Source organism: Oncorhynchus mykiss, chromosome 9 (genome assembly GCF_057628025.1).
Source record: "Oncorhynchus mykiss isolate SJ-2025 chromosome 9, ASM5762802v1, whole genome shotgun sequence".
Lineage (NCBI taxonomy): Eukaryota > Metazoa > Chordata > Actinopteri > Salmoniformes > Salmonidae > Oncorhynchus > Oncorhynchus mykiss.
The window spans coordinates 28,084,111-28,106,664 of NC_143030.1; the positions used below are offsets into that span (position 1 = coordinate 28,084,111).

General features: G+C 48.7%; 1 protein-coding gene across 7 annotated transcripts in view; it reads left to right on the plus strand.

The window, feature by feature from the left end:
• LOC110531788 (regulator of G protein signaling 12) overlaps nt 1–22,554 on the plus strand; it is a 78,360-nt gene that overhangs the window by 52,858 nt on the left and 2,948 nt on the right. For 4 of the 7 annotated variants that reach the window (XM_036987657.2, XM_036987656.2, XM_036987655.2 and 1 more), the window contains 4 exons: nt 1,436–1,535; nt 1,979–2,049; nt 2,579–2,675; nt 3,398–3,988. In XM_036987657.2, the coding sequence (XP_036843552.2) occupies nt 1,436–1,535; nt 1,979–2,049; nt 2,579–2,675; nt 3,398–3,988 (859 nt within the window). Of the gene's footprint in view, nt 1–1,435; nt 1,536–1,978; nt 2,050–2,578; nt 2,676–3,397; nt 5,089–22,554 lie in introns of those variants that run through there. The other 3 variants (XM_090183908.1, XM_090183907.1, XM_090183910.1) reach the window with 2 other exon arrangements.

The following is a 22,554-nucleotide window of genomic DNA, read 5'->3' on the forward strand; positions in this document are numbered from 1 at the left end:
TCTATGTCAAAAATATGTATATTTTTCTACATAGCTAAGCATACCTCTTCAGCTGTCTCTATCCGTGGTGGTTATTTTTTTAAAGAAACTAAATATGCCAACCTACCAACCTTACCAGCAGGCATGCCAGCTAAGATAGACAAGCTAGATACTCTAACTTGATTGATAGCCTGAAATGGCTTCTTGGTAGCTAGTTATGATGTTGGGAGATTGCAAACATATTTGGGCTAGCTAAAGTCAACTCCATAAATTTGCCAAGTGGCTAGTAGTATTACAGAGAAAAAAATATACACTACATGACTAAATGTATGTAGACATTTAATTTCATTAGTATTAATATGGAATTGGTCACCCTTTTGCTGTTTGAACAGCCTCCACTCTTCTGGGAAGACTTTCCACTAGATGTTGGAACATTGTTGCCGGGACTTGCTTCTATTTAGCCACAAGAGCATTAGTGAGGTTGGGCACTGATGTTGGGGGATTAGGCCTGGCTCGCAGTGGCCATTCCAATTTATCCCAAAGGTGTCCGATGGGGTTGAGGTCAGGGCTCTGTTGAAAGCATAGAATCGCCTAGAATGTCATTGTATGCTGTAGCATTAACATTTCCCTTCACTGGAACTAAGGGACCTAGCCCAAACCATGAAAAACATCCCCAGACCATTATTCCAACTTTAAAGTTGGCTCTATGCATTGGGGCAAGTAGCATTCTCCTGGCATCCACCAAACCCAGATTAGTCCGTTGGACTGCCAGATGGTGAAGCGTGATTCATCACTTCAGAGAACGCGTTTCCACTGCTCCAGAGTCCAATGGCGGCAAGCTTTACACCACTTCAGCTGACGCTTGGCATTGGCGCATGGTGATCTTAGGCTTGTTTGCTGCTGGTCGGCCATGGAAACCCATTTCATGAAGCTCCTGACGATCAGTTATTGTGCTGACGTTGCTTCCAGAGGCAGTTTGGAACTCGGTAGTGAGTGTTGAAATAGAGTACAGACGATTTTTACGCGCTACGCGCTTCAGCACTTGACTATCCAGTTCTGTGAAGTTTTGTGGCCACCACTTCGCAACTGAGCCATTGTCACTCCTTCCCAATAACAGCCCGTACAGTTGACCAGGGCAGCTCTAGCAGGGCATACATTTGACGAACTGACTTGTTGGAAAGGTGGTGTCCTATGACGATGCCAAGTTGAAAGTCACTGAGCTCTTCAGTAAGGCCATTCTACAGACAATGTTTGTCTATGGAGATTGCATGGCTGTGTACTTGATTTTATACACCTGTCAGCAATGGGCGTGGCTGAAATAGCCGAATCTACTCATTTGAACAGGTGTCCACATACTTTTGTGTATATATCGTGTATATAAACAGGACAAATCTGAGGGGCCATGTGCCCCCTATGAGCATGAAGACTGCTAAAACTTTGTGTTGTGTTTTGACAGAGTGGAGAAACGGAGCCCCTAGACCTGGGGGCGCCCATATCCAGTCTGGACGGCTTGCGTGTGGTATTGGAGAGAGCAGACCCTGTTGCCTCAGGGAAAGGTAAGACAGCCCATCACACCGAACACCAAAACATGCACTAAAACGCAGATGATAGACAGATAATGAAGTAAGCCAACATTCCATCTCAGAGATAACGCCTACAGTGACCTAGCCTGATCCCAGATCTGTTTGTCTTGCCAAGTCCTATGGTCATTGATTTGGCATGACAAACGAACAAACGTTAGTTGGCTATACAGCACAAACACTCAAACCCCCCAAACAGCCACCAAGATAGTGGCTTGAGAAATCCAATCCAATTCCTCCAATGTTGGACTGGTGCTTCAGCCTGTCTGTTTCCAGGAATTCAAACAGCTCTTGTAATCAATGTCCTGTTTTGTCCCCACTGACTTCCAGTGATAAACAAAGATATCAGAGTGATGGAGGACATGTGGGATGATTCATTGGCTCCTATTTACCTCACTGTTGTTTTTTACTCTCTATAGACTCTAAGTCCAAGTCAGGCTCCTTGAAAGCACATCCGCCATCATTGACCACCAAGAGTCTTTCTGCAACAGTAAGGAGACCACCATCACCCTCCTCCTTTTATTCCTGTTTTCACTTTCTCAAGTGTCCTTGAATTTCTAAATGTGCTGTAACTCCCCTGCTATGCTGCTTCTTAACAATTTAATGTCACATAATAATTGCTCAAGTGCTCTACTCTACTTTGTTCCTGGCTCTTTGTCATGTTGTTTCTTCCTTAAATGCTGGCTGTAGCTGACTTGAACCCTGGCTGACCTCCCACTTTATCGTTCAGCCTCCAGGTCACCTTTGTAGTTGCGATCCGACCTTGTCTCCTAGGGATATTACATTCATCTGATTTACTAAGCATAAAAGAAGCGTAAAAAGAAACAACAAGCATCAAAGAGACCACACGCTCGTGTTTTATGGTTGTTTTTTGTGTTTCCTATAGTTAATAACAGGGCACAAGTGCGAACACTTAAGTCAATCTGCCCAGGATGTGTTGTAGTGGTGTTAGTACAGGGCATGCACAACCTCCTCCCTCACCCCCTTAATGGAGTGCGTTGTTATTGTTGCGTCTGCAGGGAGATGACAGGTCATCAGGAAAGGCAAGCGGACCAGATCCGTCGCTCCCTGTGGAAAAGGGAAAGCCGAAAAAGATTAATATAGATGAAGCTGAAGGTAAATCCCCCTCTCTTTCTAACGTTCTGTTGCTTCTCTGAGCTTTGCTTTGCCGCGTCACTAACACCAGCTGTAAAAGAAGCCTTCAACCTTCATGGTTATCTGTCAGTGCAGCTTGGGACTGTGTACTGTGCACGTTAAATGATCTAATCCCCTTTTTATTTGACCTATTTTCTTGTTCTTTGTGAGGGTTTTAGATAGGGTTGCAAAATGATGGTAACTTTCCTTTCTGGAATTTTTTTGGGGGGAAAGTTACTTGAATTTTGCAACCATATTATTATATATATATTTTTTCCCCTCTTTTTTTTTTTATACCCCTTTTTTCTCCCCAATTTCGTGGTGTCCAATTGGTAGTTACAGTCGTGTCTCATCACTGCAACTCCCTTGGGAGAGGCGAAGGTCGAGAGCTGTACGTCCTCCGAAACACAACCCAACCAAGCCGCGCTGCTTCTTGACACAATGCCCACTTAACCCGGAAGCCAGCCGTACCAATGTGTCGGAGAAAACACGTACAACTGGCTACCGTGTCAGCGTGCACTGCGCCCGGCCCGCCACAGGAGTCGCTAGTGCGCGATGGTACAAGGACATCCCGGGCGGCCAAACCCTCCCCTAACCTGGACGATGCTGGGCCAATTGTGCTCCGCCCCATGGTTCTCCCCGCCACGGCCTACAACCCTAGTTAAAGGTATATGAAGTAACTCTACTGCTTTCTCTCTCTTTAGAATTCTTTGAGCTCCTGAGCCGGGCACAGAGCAACCGGAGAAATGACCAGAGAGGCCTCCTGAACAAAGAGGACCTGGAGTTACCTGACTTCCTGCGGTTAACCTCAGGCCCCCCCTCCACTGCCTCCCTAGATATGGCCTGCTCCACACCCACCTCCATCAAACAAGGCCAGGGGCCTGGCAGGGAGAACGGGGTTGGCGGTGCCTCTGCCCGCGGCCCCCTCAACGCCAGCCTGCGCTCTGAGAGCCTGGACTCCTCCCTCAGCAGCACCAACGGACACCCCCACCCAGCTGCGGGGCGCCGGGCGCTTCTACCCCCAACCCGCCTCCCCGTCCCCCCCTTCAGCGCCGCCCTCTCACCCATCCCCCGCCCCTCGGAGTCTAGAGGCCCGGCCCTCAGGACACTGGAGGAAGACACCCACGCTGACCTGACCCTGGTGGGCGAGGGAGACATCACCAGCCCCAACAGCACCTTGTTGGCCCCTGCGCTGCTGTCCCATGAGGGCAGCCTGCCCGAGGGCAACTTCCTCCCTCCTTCGCCATGCGCCAACTCCTTCCATGATGGTGGTGGGAATGGCCAGTCAAGCTCAGGTATTTCCCCAGTGTGACTATGCATAAGTGTGTTGGTGTGTGTGTGCGTGTATGTGTTTGTGTGTGTGTGAGAGTGTGTGATTGTGTGTGTGTCTGAGGGTGACCTGACCTCCAACGACAACTCCTTTTATACTGACTTCAATGCACTTTATTTACAACTGAAAATGTATTCTCTCTCAGTAGTACCCCAGTCATTTTTACCCCTTTGAATATTTTCTAATGAACATAGATAGCATTGTTTATGTGGACACTTTCAATAGTAAGTTCCGCTCAATTGTAAATAGTGATGTATATATTTGAAATGAATGACCTTTATATTCACACACCACTGAACTGATGGGTTTTACAACTTAACTGAGACTTGAGGTGAAAGTAAATCTTAAAATGTCATATTGTTGTACCACAGAGGTTATATGAGGATGCAGGTGGATAAAAACTTGTTTCATAATGCCTACATATTGTAATGCTGTAATACTCAACATGACAGTTGTCATTACAATACATGAAAAATAGACATACTATAATTTGACAGCAACCAATTGTAGTGAGCTACAATTACCATGCAAGTGTGAAATGTTTGATTGATTGATTCAAATAGAGAACCTGGAATAGATTTCAATGAGTCACAGCCTTTCATGTCAATAAAATGCTCAATGCCGGCATTATGAATGTATAATTGGAGTACGGTCCTAAACCCAGTACATAGCTACAGACAAGATCAAACGTAACCAAAGCATAATTGTTTTCTAAAAAGATGATCATGATTGTTCTTACCTGCCTGTACTTTTTTTAAACCGAAAAGCTGTATTTACTTTCATCCCATCCTCCAATGCAATTCAACAATTTTGCTCAGATTTTTTCCTGGTAATACATAGAAGGAAAACTGAACCAGTTTCTTCACAAGATGTTGGTAATTATAGAGTCCTTGATGAAACAAATGATAGAGGTCCTTTTGAAATGAACGGTATCATTGTTGAATTGCGTGTCACACTGTCTGGAAATATCCTCTCTCTCTGTCGATGCCTGTTGTAGATGATCATGACAATTAATTCTGTATCTGTGCTTGATTAGATCTAATAAATGTTAGACCTGGAATCACATCATCTGTCTTTTTACACGTTTGTGATCTCAAATTCAGTTACCACTCCATGCCTCTTCTTCTCCAACTTCCCCTAACACTACATACATCTCTTTCATTTAGTTTGTCTTCCACCTCCTCCCCGACCTGTGCTTGCATGGTAGCTGCTTTGTCTCTGCGCTTCTGGGAAGCTTGTGGCATCTGTGTCAGAGTAATTCTGACTTGTTTGTGTGTAGTTCTGATTGTTGTGTCTGTGTGAGAGGTCATTCGGTAGCGTTTGTGTTGTTTGTGTGTAATTCTGCCTGTTTTGTCTTTCTTGTTTTAGTCTGTCTTTCTAAGGGATTGAATCATGTCTGTAACTTTCCCATAATTCCTAGGTTTTCCAGAACTCCCAGTTGTAAGACTCCCAGCTTTCCGGCTTCTTCCTTCCTGATTCCAGGAATCTTCCAACCAGGATTTCTGGAAAAGCTGAGAATTTTGTGAATGTTACTGGAATTTTGCAACACTAGACTTTTTATTGCTTTCACTAATGTACCTCAGCTAATGCATAATGCTTTCTCTATGAGCAGTGAAGAGCTGTATCAGTCCTGAACATGGGGATTTCCTTGTCCATACCCCCTTACCAACTGGTCAGTTTCTAGTTCTCCACTACGTAGTAAGTCGGGTTGATAGTCACGGTGAGCCTGATAAGTTTGTGAATGCAGTCAACTAACTCCCGATAAGTGCAGTTTTACAATTTTCAATTCAATTACAAATTTGATTGAGTGCACTCTACCACAACAGTCCCAAGCTGTTGCATTTATCTGGAGTCAAAACAGAATGAACAGTTGATTGTGGTGGGCAGGGCATCCATCATAATCAACAACATTATCCGTCACAGTTATTTATTGTTGTCACAAGACAACCAGTTTAGCTGTGTGATTTCACTGTAGTCTTGTCTCACCTGTGTTCAAAAGCCATATTAGAGTAATAACAACACACTTTGATGTCCCAACTTAAAAGGAAGCCTTATCCAGCTGTGCTGTTTGAAGATCTGTACAGCTAAAAAAGGACTTAAGAGATGGCTAGAATTCAAGTTTTGTTTTACATGGACTATTTTAAGTACTGTCTCCAACAGCATTTGTTTTGTTTTACTTTCGCTTGATTGAGCTTGTCTGGCGCAATGGAACCAATGGAATAGTCCCCAAAGTGCAAACCCTGTCCATTTAGCACTCCAGGCAGGCTCAATCAATCGCTGACAGTATTTGAAAGAAAACAAATTCTATTTGAACCCAGTCCTGCAGCTTCGAGGATGGATTACTTCAAAGTATACAGAGGCCATCACTCAGGTGGACACAATGCGTCTAGCCCTGACTTTTTCTCAATAGCTCTGTCAATAGATAAATGTACTGTGATATGTATACACAAGTCGATATGAGAGGTTAGGATAAGCCTCGCAGTGAGTTTCTCTCTGCTCTTCTGTTCTGGTTGCTAAGCGCATCAGCCTGTCCCTTCCACTTTGGGAACCATGGTAACGTGTCCTACTTGCATGAGTTGACTGTTTTGCTGCAGAGAGAAACTATTGCTCGCTCTCTCTCTACATCTGAAAGGAAACATTTTTCTGTCACGTTATCATGGTCGTGTAATTAAAAACCTTGAACCCTTAAAGAGGACAAACTGACACAGCAGCCTGTGGTCTATGTTCCCTTGGGTTTACTTAGAGGAGTGGAACGGAGTTCCCCTCCACCTTGAGTTAGTGGTTAATGAACTAATTAAGTTAAGGATGAAAAAGCTAGTGATTCTTAGCCTGGTCCCAGATCTGTTTGTGCCTACTCCATTGCTGTCAGTCAAGCCTAACATGTATGCATGACAATGAGTGTGACAGGGAGTTGGCCTGATGGCATCAACAGACTGGCACTCAGACTTAGTGGTTCTGGGGTCAGCTCCTATAGGATATGCCAATTCAATCCCTGACTACAACGTTAATGTAAACTCATGTTGAAAACAAAACACTGGTCTGCTAGGGTCACTCCACCTGATGTGAAATAACAACCAATATGCCCTTATGAGTGTGATGTGTTGAGATTAATTTACCATTTTAATATCTAAAAGATATCAGCTGTTATCTATTTTAATGATTGTTTTTGCTTTCCGTGTAAAATCAAATGATGGTTGTGCGCCTGGTCAGATAATCATGTATTGCTAATTGCTTTCTAATTAATGCTTTAGCCCACCAGAGGGCGACAGTATATAGTTAAACTGTTGTTCCACTACCATGCATTGCATCAACGTCATCTGCCATACTGGGGAATTTGAGGATAAGGCCAAGCCTGTTCCACTTTCTAGTAATAGCAAAGAACCAATACATAAATACATAAAATTAGACTTCCTCCCATTTCTCGTTGCCCGTGTTTGGGATATCCTGTTTTCACTGTATTTATCATATCAAGTGCAGGTTTATAGTATTAGGCTTTGTGATGTCATCGCCCATATCTGGAATTTAGAAAAGCTTTTATACTTTAAAGTGCAATCGACCACTTAGGCACAAGGTTAGGCTTAGTATCCACCCCAATGCAGCTACTTCTTAACAACAAAATGAAAATGTAATACCCAGAAAATAAACACAATTAGCTTACACTGATTCAGAATTCTTGCCTGAGGGACCTAGTGATCCTTTGGCCTCACGTTATATCTCACTGTCTTCTCCATCTGTCTGAATGACACACCTGAATGCTGGCTACAGCTGACCCTGAATCAGTCTTATCATCCATCTGGCAGAAACTAGGGGGCCTTGTGGCTGATCTCAGCTAGCCTTGGTGAGCTGTGCAGCTGGTTCTGTTTCAAACTGGCCCTGGGGAGAAATGGTCTGTCTAGGCGAGTCTGGTGCCATGGCCCATTGACGGACAAGAACCCGACAGTCAGCCAGCACAGGCTCATGTTACGAACAGTGCCAAGACAGAAATTATACCTCTCAACTCAAATAGGCCTACTGTAATGAGAGAATGTTTATTCCAGACCACTTCGATCGTGTCTTAGGAATGTATTCACACCACTTGACTTTTTCCACTCTTTGTTGTGTTACAAAGTGGGATTAAAATGCATTTAATGCATTCCTGCTACTCCTGTTATTATCTATGCATAGTCTACCTACATGTACATATTACCTCAATTACCTCAACTAACCGGTGCCTCGGCACATTGACTCTGTACCGGTACCCCCTGTATATAGCCTCGCTATTGTTATTTTACTGCTTCTCTTTCATTATTTGTTACTTTTATTTCTTATTCGTAATTTTTTTAAACTGCATTGTTGGTTAGGGCTTGTAAGTAAGCATTTTACTGTAAGGTCTAGCTAGACCTGTTGTATTCGGCACATGTGACAAATACATTTTGATTTGATTTAATTGTACAATATTTGCACATTATTCTGTTAGTGAACCAGGCGAGGCAGTCATTAGAGGAACCAAGGCTGTTGAGTCTGCCGATAAGAATACTGTGATTGACAGAGTCGAAAGCCTTGGCCAGGTCGATGAAGATGGCTGCACAGTACTGTCTTTTATCGATGGCGGTTATGATAGATACCTTGAGCGTGGGGGGGCTTGGGCCAGTTGCTGCGGGGGTGCAGAGCTGTTGGCCGTAGTTGGTGGTAGCCAGGTGGAAAGCATGGCCAGCCGTAGGGGAATGCTTATTGAAATTCTTGATTATCGTTGGTGACAGTGTTTCCTAGCCTCAGTGCAGTGGGCAGCTGGGAGGAGGTGCTCTTATTCTTCATGGACTTTACAGTGTCCCAAAACCTTTTGGAATTAGTGCTGCAGGATGCAACTTTCTGTTTGAAAAAGCTAGCCTTACCTTTCCTAACTGACTGTGTATATTGGTTCCTGACTTCACTGAAAAGTTGCATATCGCGGGGACTATTCGATGCTAGTGCAGTACGCCACAGGATGTTTTTGTGCTGGTCAAGGGCAGTCAAGTCTGGAGTGAACCAAGGGCTATATCTGTTCTTAGTTCAACATTTTTTGAAAGGGGCATGCTTATTTAAGACGGTGAGGAAAGCACTTTTAAAGAACAACCAGGCATCCTCTACTAACGGGATGAGGTCAATATCCTTTCAGGATACCCGGGCCAGGTCGATTAGAAAGGCCTACCCATAACAGATGCAGGCAATGAGGCAGTGATTGCTGAGATCCTGGTTGAAAACAGCAGAAGTGTGTTTAGAGGGCAAGTTGGTCAGGATGATATCTATGAGGGTGCCCATGTTTATGGATTTGGGGTTGTATCTGGTAGGTTTCTTGATAATTTGTGTGAGATTGAGGGCATCTAGCTTAGATTATAGGATGGCCAGGGTGTTAAGCATATCCCAGTTTAGGTCACCTAACAGTACAAACTCTGATGATAGATGGGGGGCAATCAATTCACATATGGTGTCCAGGGCACAGCTGGGAGCTGAGGGGGGTCTATAACAAGTGGCAACAGTGAGGACTTATTTTTGGAGAGATGGATTTTTAAAAGTAGAAGCTCAAACTTTTCGGGAATAGACCTGGATAGTATGACAGAACTCTGCAGGCTATCTCTACAGTAGATTGAAACTCCGCCCCCTAAAGCAGTTTTATCTTGACGGAAAATGTTGTAATTGGGGATGGAAATTTCAGAATTTATAGTGGCCTTCCTATGCCAGGATTTAGACACGGCTAGGACATCAGGGTTGGCGGAGTGTGCTAAAGCAGTGAATATAGCAAACTTAGAGAGGAGGCTTCTAATGTTAACATGCATGAACCCAAGGCTTTTACGGTTACAGTCAAGTCAACAAATGAGAGAGCCTGGGGACACACAGGGTCTGGGTTAACCTCTACATCTCCAGAGGAACAGAGGAGTAGGACGAGGGTACGGCTAAAGGCTATAAGAACTGGTCATCTAGTGCGTTGGAAACAGAGAATAAAAGGAGCAGATTTCTGGGCATGGTAGGATAGATTCAGGGCATAATGTACAGACAAGGTTATGATAGGGTGCGAGTACAGTGGAGGTAAACCTAGGCATTGAGTGATGATGAGAGAGGTTGCATCTCTGGAGGCACCAGTTAAGCTAGGTGCGGTCTCCGCATGTGTAGGGGGTGGGACAAAGGAGCTATCTGAGGCATGTTGAGCGGGACTAGGGGCTCCGCAGTAAAATAAAACAATGAGAGCTACCCTAAACAACAGTATACAAGGCATATTGACATTAGAGAGAGGCATAAAGCCATCACAGGTGTTGATTGGGAGAACTAAGGCAACAACGGGTAAACAGCTAAGACAACAGCAACGGGTAAATGGCGACGAATGGGCAGATAGGGTCAGAACACAGGGCCTGAGTTTGAGGCTGGGGCCGCAAGAAACAAAATTAAGTACTGTGTTAATGAACAGTCCAGCAGGCATCAGCTGTGTAGCCGTGTGATCATAGGGTTCAATGAGCAGCAATAGATGGGGAGCCGTTCGGTAGTCGTTACTATGCTAAGTGAGAGGGAGACACGGCATTCAGAAAAGCTAGCGGGCCGGGGATAGCAAATGGGTCTTCACCGACATCCACAACGCAGAGGCCGGTTGAGAGCACATCGGCCGAATTACGTCAGCAGACCAGCAGACCAGTCGTGATGGATTGGCGGGGCTCCGTGTCGATAAAGGGTCCAGGCCAATTGGCAAGAGAGGTATTGTAGTTGGTGTACTTCGTTTGCTAGCCGGGAGATGGGCCTAGCTCGACGCTAACTGGTGCTTGCTTCTGGACAAGGGCGTTAGCCACAATAGCCACTCGGTAGCAGCTAGCTAGCTGTGATGATCCGGTGTAATGGTACAGAGCTTGCGGCAGGAATCTGGTGATGTAGTGGAAAAAAGCAGTCAGATATGCTCAGGGCTGATATCGCACTGTGCAGACTGGCAGGTATTATCCGGGCTATCCGGGCTAAAGTGGCTGGTGTCTGAGATAAAGGTAAAGACCGCTAGCAGTGGCTAACAGTGACTAAATAGCTAGTAGCTAATTAGCTGGCTAACTTCTGATGGCTAGCTTCTGATGGAGGTTCCAGTTCTAAGGTCGAAAAAAATTCAAATCCGTATCACATTGGGTGAGGCGGGTTGCAGGAAGGTATATTTAATAAAAAAAATGGAAAAAGAGATTGAAATATATTGAAATGTATACAAAAAAAACAAGAAAAAAATATTTACAAGGGGCAAAAACAAACAAGTCTTACTGCTACGCCATCTTGGATCTATAAGGATTGTGGAGGAATAAGTATTGTGGATATAAGTATTGTGGAGGAATAATACATTATGGCCCTTGCTCTTGCAATACAATTTTTTTTCTTTCTTTGTATTAGATTTTACCAGATCTAATGTGTAATATTCTCCTACATTCCTTTAACATTTCCACAAACTTCAAAGTGTTTCCTTTCAAATGGTACCAAGAAGATGCTTCAGGGCCTGAGCTACAGGCAATTAGATTTGGGTATGCCATTTTAGGCGAAACTTGAAAAAAGGGGTCCAATCCTTCAAAATCTTTCAAGCTCTGAAGATGGTTGTTGATCATTGCTAGACTGACATTTTCAAGTCTTACCATAGATTTTCAAGTCGATTTAAGTCAAAACTGTAACTAGGCCAATCAGGAACATTCAATGTCGTCTTGCTTAGCAACTCCTGTGTATATTTGGCCTTGTGCTGAAAGGTGAATTTGTCTCCCAGTGTTGGAAAGCAGACTGAACCAGGTTTTTCTCTAGGATTTTGCCTCTGCTTAGCTCTATTCTGTTTATTTTTATCCTAAAAAATGACAAGCATACCCATAACATGATGCAGCCACTACCATGCTTGAAATTATGAAGAGTGGTACTCTATGATGTGCTATATTGCTTTGTGCTTTGTATTCAGGACTTAAAGTTAATTTCTTTCCCACATTTGTTTGTAGTTTTACTTTAGTGGCTTATTGCAAACAGGATGCATCTTTTGGAATATTTGTATTCTGTACAGGCTTCCTTTTTTCACTCTGTCAATTAGGTTAGTATTGTGGAGTAACTGCAATGCTGTTGATCCATCCTCAGTTTTCTATCACAGCCATTAAACTCTGCAACTGTTTAAAAGTCACTATTGGCTTCATGGTGAAATCCCTGAGCGCTTTCCTTTCTCTCTGGCAACTGAGTAAGAAGGACGCCTGTATCTTTGTAGTGAGTGGGTGTATTGATACACCATCCAAAGTGTAATTAATAACTTCACCATGCTCAAAGGGATATTAAATGTCTGCTTTTTTATTTATAGCCATCTACCAATAGGTGCCCTTCGCTGTGAGGCATTGGAAAACCTCCTTGATCGTTATGGTTGAATCTGTGTTTGAATTTCACTGCTCAACTGAGGGACCTTAGAATTTTCTGAATGCGTCTGTTACGATCTACTAGGTGTGGTGGGTGGAATCAGGCGCAGAGAGCAGGGTTCAGTCGTTTTCCTCAGATTTATTCCCCAGCGCAACAAAAACAGTCACGCCAACACACAGGGCGTAAATACGTTGCTAGTCCAAAACAACAACAGGACTAAACAGTCCGGAGAATAAATACAATAATAAATCACACCAACAAAACACAGAGTAACAAAAACAAGCCCGCACAAATACCCAGCGGGCCTAGTGCCCTTAAATACCCTACAAACAAATCCTAATACAAAACAGGTGTACCCAATTAACCAATAACCCAAAACAAACGGAAAGGGAATCGATGGCAGCTAATAGGCCGGCGACGACGACCGCCGAGCACCGCCCGAACAGGAAGAGGCACCAACCTCGGCGAGGTTCGTGACAGTACCCCCCCCCCCCTGACGCGCGGCTCCCGCAGCGCGCCGACCCCGGCCTCGAGGACGACCCGGAGGACGAGGCGCAGGACGATCCGGGTGGAGGCGATGGAAATCCCTCAAGAGGGAAGGATCTAAAATGTCCCTCCCCGGTACCCAGCACCTCTCCTCCGGACCGTACCCCTCCCAGTCCACGAGGTACTGCAGGCCCCTCACCCGGCGTCTCGAGTCCAGAATAGCTCGTACTGTGTACGCCGGGGACCCCTCGATGTCCAGAGGGGGTGGAGGGACCTCCGGTACCTCACTGTCTTGTAGGGGACCAGCTACCACCGGCCTGAGGAGAGACACATGAAACGAGGGGTTAATACGATAATAAGAGGGAAGTTGCAATCTATAACACACCTCGTTTATCCTCCTCAGGACTTTAAATGGCCCCACACACTGCGGCCCCAGCTTCCGGCAGGGCAGGCGGAGGGACAGGTTTCGGGTCGAGAGCCAGACCCTGTCCCCTGGTGCGAACACCGGGGCCTCACTGCGGTGGCGGTCAGCGTCTCTCTTCTGCCGTTCACTGGCCTGCCTGAGAGAATCCTGGACTGCCCGCCAGGTCTCTCTAGAGCGCTGTACCCACTCCTCCACCGCAGGAGCCTCGGTCTGACTCTGATGCCACGGAGCCAGGACCGGCTGGTAACCCAGTACACATTCGAATGGCGACATATTCGTGGACGAATGCCGAAGAGAATTCTGGGCTAACTCTGCCCATGGGACGTACCTTGCCCATTCTCCTGGCCGGTCCTGGCAATACGACCTCAGAAACCTGCCCACTTCCTGGTTTACTCTCTCCACCTGCCCATTACTTTTGGGGTGATAACCAGAGGTAAGGCTGACCGAGATCCCCAGACGCTCCATAAACGGCTTCCAAACCCGAGATGTGAACTGGGGACCCCGATCGGAGACGATATCCTCTGGGACCCCATAGTGCCGGAAGACGTGGGTAAAAAGAGCCTCTGCAGTCTGTAGGGCCGTAGGGAGACCAGGCAATGGAAGGAGACGGCAGGACTTAGAGAACCGATCCACAACGACCAGAACGGTAGTGTTCCCCTGAGAAGGGGGAAGATCAGTAAGGAAATCTACCGAGAGATGGGACCATGGCCGTTGTGGAATCGGGAGGGGCTGTAACTTCCCTCTAGGAAGGTGCCTAGGAGCCTTACTCTGGGCGCATACCGAACAGGAAGAGACATAGAGCCTCACATCCCTAGCTAAGGTGGGCCACCAGTATTTCCCTCTAAGACCCCGCACTGTCCTATCGATCCCCGGATGACCCGCAGACGGTAGTGTGTGAGCCCACCGAATCAACTTATCACGAACACCAAGCGGTACGTAACTTCTGCCAGTCGGACACTGTGCAGGCGCAGGTTCAACCCTCAACGCCCGCTCGATGTCCGCGTCCACCTCCCATACCACTGGGGCCACCAGCCGAGAAGCAGGAAGGATGGGAGTGGGTTCGATAGACCGGTCCTCAGTGTCATAGAGACGGGACAGCGCGTCGGCCTTAGTGTTGAGGGAACCTGGTCTGTAAGAGATCGTAAATCTAAAACGTGTAAAGAACATGGCCCACCTAGCCTGGCGCGGATTCAGTCTCCTCGCTGCACGAATATACTCCAGATTACGGTGATCAGTCCAGATGAGAAAAGGGTGTTTAGCCCCCTCTAGCCAGTGTCTCCACACCTTCAGGGCCTTTACCATAGCTAGTAACTCCCGGTCCCCCACATCATAGTTCCGCTCTGCCGGACCCAGCTTCTTAGAAAAGAAAGCGCAGGGACGGAGCTTCGGTGGCGTACCCGAGCGCTGAGACAGCACGGCTCCAACCCCAGCCTCGGACGCATCCACCTCCACTATGAATGCTAACGAAGGGTCCGGATGCGCCAACACGGGAGCCCCAGTGAACAGTGCCTTCAACTGGTTGAAGGCTCCATCAGCCTCTGCTGACCACCGCAAACGCACCGGCCCTCCCTTCAGCAGTGAGGTAATGGGCGCCGCTACTTGACCAAAACCCCGGATAAACCTCCGGTAGTAATTGGCAAACCCTAAAAACCGCTGCACCTCCTTTACCGTGGTCGGAGTCGGCCAATTACGCACGGCATTAACGCGGTCACACTCCATCATCATCCCCGAGCTGGAAATGCGATAACCCAGGAAGGAAACGGCTGGTTTGGAAAACACACATTTCTCAGCCTTGACGTATAGGTCATGCTCCAGCAGTCGCCCAAGAACCTTGCGCACCAGGGAAACATGCGCGGCGCGTGTGGCAGAATAAATCAAGATGTCATCAATATAGACTACCACACCCTGCCCGTGCAAGTCCCTGAGAATCTCATCTACAAAGGATTGAAAGACGGCTGGAGCATTTTTCAACCCATACTGCATGACGAGGTACTCATAGTGGCCTGATGTGGTACTAAACGCTGTTTTCCACTCGTCTCCTCCCCGAATACGCACCAGATTATACGCGCTCCTGAGGTCCAGTTTTGTGAAGAAACGCGCTCCGTGGAATGATTCCACCGCCGTAGCGATGAGAGGTAGCGGATAACTAAAACCCACTGTGATCGAATTGAGACCTCGATAATCAATGCACGGACGCAGACCTCCCTCCTTTTTCCTCACAAAAAAGAAACTCGAGGAGACGGGTGACATGGAGGGCCGAATGTACCCCTGTCTCAGAGCTTCCGTGACATATGTTTCCATAGCCAGCGTCTCCTCCTGTGACAGTGGGTACACATGACTCCGGGGAAGTGCAGCGTTCTCCAGGAGGTTTATCACGCAATCCCACCGTCGATGGGGTGGTAATTTGGTCGCTTTCCTCTTACTAAAAGCGATAGCCAAATCGGCATATTCTGGGGGAATGCGCACGGTGGAAACCTGGTCTGGACTCTCCACCGTCGTGGCACCGATGGAAACTCCTAAACACCTCTCTGAACACTCGTCTGACCACCCCTTAAGAGCCCCCTGTTTCCAGGAAATAAGGGGATTGTGAATAGCCAGCCAGGGAACCCCCAACACCACCGGAAACCCAGGTGAATCAATAAGGTAGAAACTGATCCTCTCCCTATGATTCCCCTGCGTTACCATGTCCAGCGGAATCGTGGCCTCCCTGACCAGCCCTGACCCTAGCGGTCGGCTATCTAAGGAGTGCACGGGGACAGGTGGGTCTATCTGCACTAACGGAATACCCAATTTACGGGCGAGTCCACGATCCATAAAGCTCACAGCTGCGCCTGAATCGACTAGCGCCTTATGCTGAAGAGAGGGGAAAAATGCAGGGAAAAAAATTAACAAAAACATGTGACCAACAGGGAGCTCTGGGTGAGTTTGGTGCTTACTCACCTGGGGTGGCCGAGGAGCGCTCTGCCGACCATCTCGACTCCCAGAGGGACTCCTCCAACACCGGTCCGAAGTGTGTCCTCTCCGTCCACAATAGGAGCAGGAGGAGCCCCCTCTGATCCCCCTAGATGCAGCTCCTCCCAACTCCATCGGAGTGGGAGTGGGAGAGCTGGACGGTGGAATTAACAGGACCCCTTCTGAACGCCCGCGGGCAGCTAGCAGGTTGTCCAATCGAATAGACATGTCTATTAGTTCATCCAGGGAGAGAGTTGTGTCCCTGCAAGCCAGCTCCCGGCGGACGTCCTCCCGGAGACTACACCGGTAATGGTCCATCAGGGCCCTGTCATTCCACCCAGCACCAGCAGCTAGGGTCCTAAACTCCAACGCGAAGTCCTGCGCGCTCCTCGTCTCCTGTCTGAGGTGGAACAGTCGCTCACCCGCCGCTTTACCCTCTGGTGGATGATCGAACACTGCTCGGAAACGGCGAGTGAACTCCAGGTAGTTGTCCCGAGCTGAGTCTGGACTGTTCCAGACTGCGTTAGCCCAGTCCAGGGCCCTGCCCGTTAAACAGGAGACGAGGAGGCTCACACTCTCCTCACCCGAGGGAGCCGGACGCACGGTAGCCAGGTAGAGCTCCAGCTGGAGCAAAAATCCCTGGCACCCAGCAGCCGCTCCATCGTACTCCCTCGGGGGGGAGAGACGTAGTGCGCCGGACCCAGAGGACGATGTAGGTGGAGTAGGTGGTGTCGGGAGTGGGGGAGCTGGGGTAGATGTCGGGAGACCACTCCTCTCCCATCGTTCCATCCTCTCCATCATCTGGTCCATCGCGGTACCAATCCGATGGAGGACAGCTGTATGGTGATGAACGCGCTCCTCCATAGTGGGGAGAGGAGTGGTCGCTGCTCCTGCTGACTCCATTTCAGGTGGTGCGGGCTTCTGTTACGATCTACTAGGTGTGGTGGGTGGAATCAGGCGCAGAGAGCAGGGTTCAGTCGTTTTCCTCAGATTTATTCCCCAGCGCAACAAAAACAGTCACGCCAACACACAGGGCGTAAATACGTTGCTAGTCCAAAACAACAACAGGACTAAACAGTCCGGAGAATAAATACAATAATAAATCACACCAACAAAACACAGAGTAACAAAAACAAGCCCGCACAAATACCCAGCGGGCCTAGTGCCCTTAAATACCCTACAAACAAATCCTAATACAAAACAGGTGTACCCAATTAACCAATAACCCAAAACAAACGGAAAGGGAATCGATGGCAGCTAATAGGCCGGCGACGACGACCGCCGAGCACCGCCCGAACAGGAAGAGGCACCAACCTCGGCGAGGTTCGTGACAGCGTCGGGTACAGAGATGAGGTGGTCATTCAAAAATCATGTTAAACACTATTATTGCACACAGAGTGTGTCGTTGCAATTTATGTGACTTGTTATTAAGTAAATTGTTACTCCTGAACTTATTTAGGCTTGCCATAACAAAGGGGCTCAATACTTATTGACTGAAGACATTTCAGCTTTTCATTTTTAATTAATTTGTAAAAATGTCTAAAGATATAATTCCACTTTGACGTTATTGTCACGACTTCCACCGAAGGTGGCTCCCCTACCTGTTCGGGCGGCGCTCGGTCTACTAGCTGCCACCGTTCCCCTTTTCCTTTTCTGTTCTCTGTTAGTCTAGGTTGGTTGCGTGTTATGTTCACTGTCTGTATGTTCACCTGTTGTTTTTGGCGTTACTTTTGGATACCGTAATAAAGTTCAGTTTCCACATTATCCTCTGCTCTCTGCGATTGACTCCGCACCCACCACTCCTGGCTGTGTGACAGAAGCCCGCACCATATCCATGGAGTCAGCAGGAGCAGCTGCACCTCCTCTCCCATCCATGGAGGAGCGTGTCCTCCATCATACGACCATTCTCCACCGAATTGGGTCAGCAATGGATCAAATGATGGAGAGAATGGACAGATGTGAGAGGAGTGGTCTCCCTACCTCACCCCCAGCTCCTCCTCCACCTGCTCAACCTACTCCTCTGGCGGTGTCCGGATCCAGTGCTCTTCGTCTGGCGCTCCCCAGGGAGTATGATGGAACGGCGGCTGGGTGCCAGGGGTTCTTGCCAAAGCTTGAGCTGTACCTGGTTACCGTTCGTACGACTCCCTCTGGTGAGGTGAGCGTGAGCGTCCTCGTCTCCTGTCTGACGGGTCGAGCCCTGGAGTGGGCCAATGCAGTGTGGAATGGCCCAGACTCTGCGAGGGACCACTACCAAGAGTTCACCCGCCGGTTCTGGGCTGTGTTCAACCACCCACCAGAGGGCCGAGAAGCGGGTGAACGGCTGTTTCACCTTAGACAGGAGACGAGGAGTGCGCAGGACTTCGCGCTGGAGTTTCGGACCTTGGCCGCTGGAGCGGGGTGGAACGACAGGGCCCTGATAGACCACGATCGATGTAGCCTCTGGGCGGATGTCCACAGGGAGCTAGCTTGTCGGGACGCCACCCTCTCCCTCGATTAACTCATTGACATGTTGATCCGACTGGGCAACCTGCTGAATGCCCACAGGCGTCCAGAACGGGCCCTGTTACGACCGGAGGCTCCTCCTGCACCAGTTGTGGTCGGAGAGGACACACTGCCAATCGGTGCTGGAGGAGCTCGCCTGGGAGTTGAGAGGGCAGGCAGAGCACTTCTCGGTCACCCCAGGTGAGTCAGCACCAGACTCACCCAGAGCTCCCTGTTGGTCACATGTTTTTACAAATTTCTTTAATTTCTTTCTCTTTTTTACTAGTTTTCTCCCTCTCTCCAGCATAAGGCGCTAGTCGATTCAGGCGCAGCTGGGAACTTTATGAATCGTGGACTCGCGTTGAGGCTAGGGATTCCACTGGTGCCGCTAGATCAACCCTCCCCGTGCACTCCTTAGATAGCCGACCATTAGGGTCAGGGCTGGTCAGGGAGGCCACGGTTCCACTGGACATGGTAACGCAGGGGGATCATAAGGAGTGGATTAGTCTCTTCCTTATTGATTCACCTGCGTTTCCAGTGGTGCTGGGGATTCCCTGGCTGGCTAATCACAATCCTGAGATTTCATGGAAACAGGGGGCTCTCCAAGGGTGGTCAGAGGAGTGTTCAGGTAGGTGCAGAGGAGTTTCCATCGGTGCAACGACGGTGGAGAGTCCAGACCAGGTTTCCACTGTGCGCATTCCCTCTGAATATGCCGATTTGGCTATCGCTTTCTGTAAAATGAAGGTGACCCAATTACCACCTCATCGACAAGGGGATTGCACGATAAACCTCCTGGTAAACACTGCACTTCCCAGGAGTCACGTGTACCCGTTGTCCCAGGAGGAGACAGTGGCTATGGAGACATATGTCACTGAATCTCTGGGACAGGGGTACATTCGGCCCTCCACGTCACCCGTCTCTTCGAGTTTCTTTTTTGTGAAGAAAAAGGAGGGAGGTCTGCGTCCGTGCATTGATTATAGAGGTCTAAATTCCATCACAGTGGGGTTTAGTTACCCACTACCTCTCATCGCTGCGGTGGTGGAATCATTTCACGGAGGGCGTTTTTTTTCTCACAAAACTGGACCTTTGGAGTGCGTATAATTTGGTGCGTATCCGGGAGGGAGATGAGTGGAAGATCGCGTTTCGTACCACATCTGGCCATTATGAGTACCTCGTCATGCCGTATGGGTTGAAGAATGCTCCAGCCGTCTTTCAATCTTTCGTAGACAAGATTCTCCGAGACCTGCACGGGCAGGGTGTGGTGGTGTATATCGATGATATACTGATCTATTCTGTCTCTGGTGCGTAAAGTACTTGGGCGACTGCTGGAGCATGACCTGTATGTCAAGGCTGAGAAATGTGTTCTCCAAACAAGCCGTTTCCTTCCTGGGTTATCGCATTTCCACCTCTGGGGTGGTGATGGAGTGTGACCGCGTTACAGCCGTGCGTAATTGGCCGACTCCGACCACGGTAAAGGAGGTGCAGTGGTTTTTAGGGTTTGACAATTACTACCGGAGGTTTATCCGGGGTTTTGGTCAGGTGGCTGCTCCCATTACTTCACTGCTGAAGGGGGGGCTGGCGCGTTTGCTGTGGTCAGCGGAGGCGGACAGAGCCTTCAGTTGTCTGAAGGAGCTGTTCACCGACGCTCCCATGCTGGCTCATCCGGACCACTCTTTGGCATTCATAGTGGAGGTGGACGCGTCCGAGGCTGGGGTTGGAGCCGTGCTGTAACAGCGCTCGGAACGCCACCGAAGCTCCGCCCCTACGCTTTCTTTTCGAGGAAGCTCGGTCCAGCAGAGCGGAACTATGTTGTGGGGGACCGGGAGTTGTTAGCTGTGGTAAAAGCTCTGAAGGTGTGGAGACATTGGCTTGAGGGGGCCAAGCACCCTTTCCTCATCTGGACCGACCATCGTAATCTGGAGTAAATCCGGGCAGCGAGGAGATTGAATCCGCGTCGGGCAAGGTGGGCCATGTTTTTTTTTACCAGATTTTGGTTCACAATCTCCTATAGGACAGGCTCCCTTAATACTAAGGCCGACACACTGTCCCGTCTCTATGACACCGAGGAGCAGTCCATCGATCCTACTCCCATCCTTCCAGATTCATGTCTGGTAGCACCGGTGGTATGGGAGGTGGACGCGGAAATCGACCGGGCGTTACGGTTGGAACCTGCACCTCCTCAGTGTCCAGCGGGTGTAACAGTACGTGCCGCTTGGTGTTCGTGATCGTTTAATTCGATGGGCCCATACGCTACCCTCTTCGGATCATCCTGGTATTGAGAGGACAGTGTGGGGTCTTTGGGGAAGGTACTGGTGGCCCACTTTAGCCAAGGACGTGAGGTTTTATGTCTCCTCCTGCTCGGTGTGCGCTCAGAGCAAGGCTCCTAGACACCTGCCTAGAGGGAAGTTACAGCCCCTCCCCGCTCCACAACGGCCGTGGTCGCCGACCTTCCCCCGTCTCAGGGGAACACCACGATCCTGGTTGTTGTGGATCGGTTTTCTAAGTCCTGCCATCTCATCCCGTTGCCCGGTCTCCCTACGGCCCTACGGACTGAGGAGGCCCTGTTTACCCACGTCTTCCGGCATTACGGGGTGCCTGAGGACATCGTTTCGGGGTCCCCAGTTCACGTCCAGAGTTTGGAGGGCGTTTATGGAGCATCTGGGGGTGTTCGCACCGGGGGACCGGGTCTGGCTCTCGACCCAAAACTTGCCCCTCTGCCTGCCCTGCCGGAAGCTGGGGCCGCAGTGTGTGGGGCCATTTAAAGTCCTGAGGAGGATAAACAAGGTGTGTTATAGGTTACAGCTTCCTTCTTACTATCGTATTAACCCCTCGTTTCATGTGTCTCTCCTCAGGCCAGTGGTAGCTGGTCCCCTGCAGGAAGGTGAGGTGCCGGAGGTCCCTCCGCCCCCCTCTGGACATCGAGGGGTCCCCGGGTGAGGGGCCTACAGTACCTCGTGGACTTGGTGGGGTACGGTCCGGAGGAGAGGTGCTGGGTACCGGTGGAGGACATCTTGGATCCATCAGTACTGAGGGAGTTCCACCGCCTCCATCCGGATCGCCCTGCGCCTTGCCCTCTGGGTCGCCCTCGAGCCCGACGGCGGTGCGCTGCAGGAGCCGCGCGTCAGGGGCGGGGTACTGTCACAACTTCCACCGAAGGTGGCTCCCCTGCCTGTTCAGGCGGCGCTCGGCGCTCGGCGTCGCCGGTCTACTAGCTGCCACTGATCCACTTTTCCTTTTCTCTTCTCTGTTAGTCTAGGTTGGTTGCATGTTATGTTCACTGTCTGTTTGGTGCCCAGTTTTGGGTTGGACACATTTGTTTTCGCCTGTTGTTTTTGGCGTTACTTTTGGATAATAAAGTTTGGTTTCCCTCATTATCCTCTGCTCTCTGCGATTGACTCCGCACCCACCACTCCTGGCTGTGTGACAGTTATGGGGTATTGTGTGTAGGTCAGTCACACAAAATCTCAAGTACAGGCTTCATATCAGCATGGCCTTTTGGAATATTCACTAACACTGATATGGCAGAAGCACATTTTAGATAACAGCCATAATGATGACACTCCTACTCTGTCATTGTAATGATGTATCTATTAAGATACCTAATTATGAGCTCTGCATAGCATGACATGAATGCGCAATAGATATGGTAAGGATATATTTCATGAACCTTTAATAATGCTGTTTGGACCTGTCATAACATGTTCATGAAATGCTTATAGATGTGTAATAAATGCGTTATGGATATGTAGTCAGAGTAAATCGTTACTGTAGCATCATGAGAAAATATTGAGCACATCAACTTGTTAAGTAGGCCTACCTTTGTCAAAGAGGTTCTGTTTGTGTGT